This window comes from Neophocaena asiaeorientalis, unplaced genomic scaffold (genome assembly GCF_003031525.2).
Source record: "Neophocaena asiaeorientalis asiaeorientalis breed wild unplaced genomic scaffold, Neophocaena_asiaeorientalis_V1.1 scaffold251, whole genome shotgun sequence".
NCBI lineage: Eukaryota > Metazoa > Chordata > Mammalia > Artiodactyla > Phocoenidae > Neophocaena > Neophocaena asiaeorientalis.
In genome coordinates, this window is record NW_020173377.1 from 9,921,918 (window position 1) to 9,925,882 (window position 3,965).

The window sequence follows — 3,965 nt, forward strand, 5'->3', positions numbered from 1 at the left end:
CGCTTTGTTTGAATGCAAACACTGCTGTTAAAGTGGTGCTTAAAAACAGTTTGTTGGCCTTCTCTTCATACAGGAGAAACATTTCTCTCGTTTACACTACTCCCTTGCTTAGCAAACCCTTATTTATCCTATAATGCAAGTGTAATCGGCCCAACATGTCCAAATGCCCACAGATTCTGAATTACTGGTGTCTGAATTAATGGAATTTTAGGCTGTTTCTCGTGGAGACAAGCGTTTGAAAACCACCCACTCCAACAGTTTCGAGAACACTCTATGAAAATGACCCCTTCCCTCCTCTTTTCCCGTGTCTTCCTGCTTTGCGTGTTTCAGTTCTGGCTTTCAAAGGAGACAGAGGAAAAAAAAGACTCAAAAGTATTCTTCGGACACATGAACAGTTATTTATTGAGAAGCCACAGTTTTCCACACTTTCATAACTGTAGGCTTTATATAAGGCAAAAGCAAGATGGATCTACTACTTTACACAGAAAGAAAGAGCTCTGCAGAGGACCCCAGGGTCACGCAGTTACAGATCAAAATGCAATGTACATGACAGATATAAAAAACAGTGTGAAACAAAATAATTTAAATTATGGTTACAATCTACTGAAGGAAATATCCATGTCTTATTATAAACACGTTTATAGTCTAGGGTCATAATTTAAATATTCAGGTCTTTTTTTTTTTTACATACACGGTTATTGAAACATAAAAGCAAAACATAACATTTAATAGGATGAACTCTGATAGAAGACAGTCGCTCTGAACTGTGCTGGATGTTATGATAGGATCGCCCTTGCCATGGCAATTAGGAGGATCCATCCATTGGTATGTAGCCATCCTTTTTTGGGTAACTATCTGGATAAATGAAAGGATGGGTTAACAAGGACACCAAGGGTTCATTTTTCAGTTTTAGGGGAACAGAAAGAACTGAAAGTTGGTTATTGGAGACTTGCCTTCTGTTTTTCAAAAAACAAAGCAGATCTATGTGTCTTAGTTAAATTCATTTATTGTACTCCTTTAAGTAACTGGCACCCACATATGGGAAACAAAGAAAGTACCTGGCGTACTCGCCCTCACATCCATTTACCGTCGACGCGCACACAGCACACTGAGGAAGCATCACTGAACTCTGCTGATAACAGGGGTACACCTAGCAACTGAGCTATGTATTCTCCATAAATGGTATTTAAAGAATGGTGCTCCATATTGCTTGTAAACAGATAGACATGGATTCAGGAAATCGTAGAGTCGAAGGTCGTTTGCTAATCTTGGTACCACGTAGCTAAAATGGCAGTTGTATCATCAGTACACATCTCATGGCATGGTAGTTGACAGAAAATTCCATAGTGGGGTTAACTAACAGACTAAGGACATGCATTGATTACAAGACTCTGGCCTAGTGGACTCGAGGCCCAAGCGTTCTAATCGTCCTCTTCGTCTTCCTCATCACTGTCCTTCATGCTGATCCCCTGCAGACCCCCGCCCTCGCTCACGGACGCTGTGGCCTCCTCCACAGTGAGACGGTTCCGGATGGTTTCGTAGGTCTTGCTGTTTAAGGTTGAGTCCAGGACTCCTTGCAGTCGGAAATCTCTATAGGTTTTCTAAGGAGGGAAAAGATGCAGTGATGAGGGACATCTCATCTCCATGAAGGGAGGGACAGGGCACAAGGCAAGCATGGGGGTGAGAACACTGACCTCAGCTAAGTATCACACTTCATGCACTGGCACATGAAAAGCCACCATGCTCAGATTTCACTTGTACTGAAAACTGAGATTTGTTGAATGACAGAAAATGAGAAATGGTGACAGGATAAACTGTATTAGATGAGACAAAGCAAAGAACATAAGCTTGTGTTTATTCAGTTCTGTAAAGGGAAATGTTCCATAATTGTTTTGGTTCTTTTTTTTTTGGTCTGGTTCTTTCTCTTAGGTTTGTATCATATCATATGATAGACAGTGAGAGGCTATAACACATAAATAATGGATCAAATGATTACGGTATTTTACGATTTCTGCTGCAGTCTGGTCCTTAGAATTTGTGAGGCTTGTAACTGTGTATCCCTCTGTCTCATTCACAAGAAAGACATATGCATGTCGGTATACGAAACCGATCACGGGCAGCAACAATTAGGGGGAAGATGGAGCGTTAATGCCTCATCAATATGTTGCGGGCATGTGACATTTCTCGTCTCCTTAGGAAAGAAGTGTATCTATTCTGTTCACAACTTCACGGTCTCAGGGAAGAAATTTGGCTCTATTTCAAGAACAATGGTTTGGTACTGCTGAACCACAAGTTCTTTCTTTGTTCCTTCAGGCGATTTCTCTTGGATTTCCTTAGGTATCCCAGGGACTGTTTTTCTAGGAATCCCTTCGCGTTAACTGAACATGACCAGAAGCATCTGGCTGTTGTCTACTTCACAGAACATTTTTTTTTGAAAAAGGTCCCTCTCTAACTACAACTCTCCTCATCACGCTGCATGTCATTTCAGCTACTGATTCTGCTGTTTGTTTCTCCTCTTGATATGGGAAACTTGCTAAGGGGTCAAAAGAAGGAACGGTAACATACTTCAACGCCACTTGCATTATGATTTCTGGTTTTTGGAGTCCATCTGATGCAGTCCTAGTGTCAATCACCATGTCAACCACTCCTGAAGGTCCCATGTGGTAATGACTGCAGAGTTAACTAGTGAATGCTTTTCAGCTCAGTGAAGTCCAGTAATAAAAGATTATGGATGGGATGACCACGTGTTCCCTTTGCCAGTGTATATCTATGGTCCCAGTACGATTATTTGTAGCAGCTTCTTTCTTTCTTCAAAGTCATCTGGTTTCGACACTAAATTCAAAGGTCATCCTAACTATGGACCAAGCTGCAAGGCTAGGTAGCTAGCGGAACTGTGTCTGTACCTGGAGGGGGAAGCGTAGGAGGCTGAGTAAAATGCTAGGTCTGGTGGAGACCAGATATCCCGATGATTTACTTGATTTTTCTGTACTTTTCAATCACTTAGAATTGATTGCCAGAATATGATGGGAAAAAGGCAGAACTCATTTGAATATTCCCCTCTCTAGTCAAATTCCAGAGCTGTGAGTTTCCCAGCCAGACTCTGAATGTCTAAGGGCAGGGACCACACAGAGTCATTTTTAAAAAATACTCCATCTTGTAGTATACAAGTAGGGGCTCAACTAATATTTGTCCAAGGTTGGATGAATAAATGCTTGCTGGATAATGAATGAATGGATGAATAAACCAAGTGATGCAGAGGCAGGAAAGAAAGCCAATTATCATTGGAAGTTTGCCTCGGAGAAGGAGGCCCCTGGGTAACGTACTTCGGGAAGAGGTGGTGAATTCTGCTTCATCCCTCTGTGCTGTGGCTCTAGTTAAGCTGGGCCCACTTTTGGCAAAAGTGAAGGAGTTCCTTCGGCAGGGACGTTTCTGTGTCCCTTGCCTGTGGTTCGTGTTTGTGTTGTTTTTGGCAGAGGCTAAGAAGAAACCTCCTCTCTGACTTATATTTTTTTCTTAATAAAATATTGCTAATTCTAACAGTCTCAACAAAAATCTGAAAATCAGTAATGGGAAGATATCCTAACACACTAAAATTCATGTCTTCTTTTCATGTCTACCCAGGAAGGGTCAAACAGAAAAAATTCCCCTTAAGAGTATTTATAGCCAGAAAATGGAATGCAAGGGGTCAGGCAATGGTTAGTGCGGCTGCCTTAAGGAACTGAAATTTAAATATATGAAAATTAGGCTGGGTGCATAGTCCAAGTGCATAGATTTCTTTTTTAAGAGCTTCAGTACACTGCTGTCTGCAACCTTCCCTGGGAGGACTCTTTGTGAGATCAAATGCATATGATAATAATTCTCCTTAATTACACTCAACGGAACAGTAATTGGTTTTAAGTCAGCACTGGGGTAGAGGAGCACCTTCAATAAAATGGCGCTAATCCGAAAGAGACTAAGAAATGGGG

The 3,965-nt window shown here is 41.4% G+C and overlaps 1 protein-coding gene across 1 annotated transcript in view; it reads right to left on the reverse strand.

The window, feature by feature from the left end:
* Positions 1 to 1,421: 1,421 nt before the first annotated feature.
* CADPS (calcium dependent secretion activator) overlaps positions 1,422 to 3,965 on the reverse strand; it is a gene marked incomplete at its 5' end in the record, with an annotated part of 468,533 nt that continues 465,989 nt past the window's right edge. The window contains one exon of the mRNA XM_024746317.1: positions 1,422 to 1,601. Coding sequence (XP_024602085.1) covers positions 1,422 to 1,601 — 180 coding nt within the window. The remainder of the gene's footprint in view (positions 1,602 to 3,965) is intronic.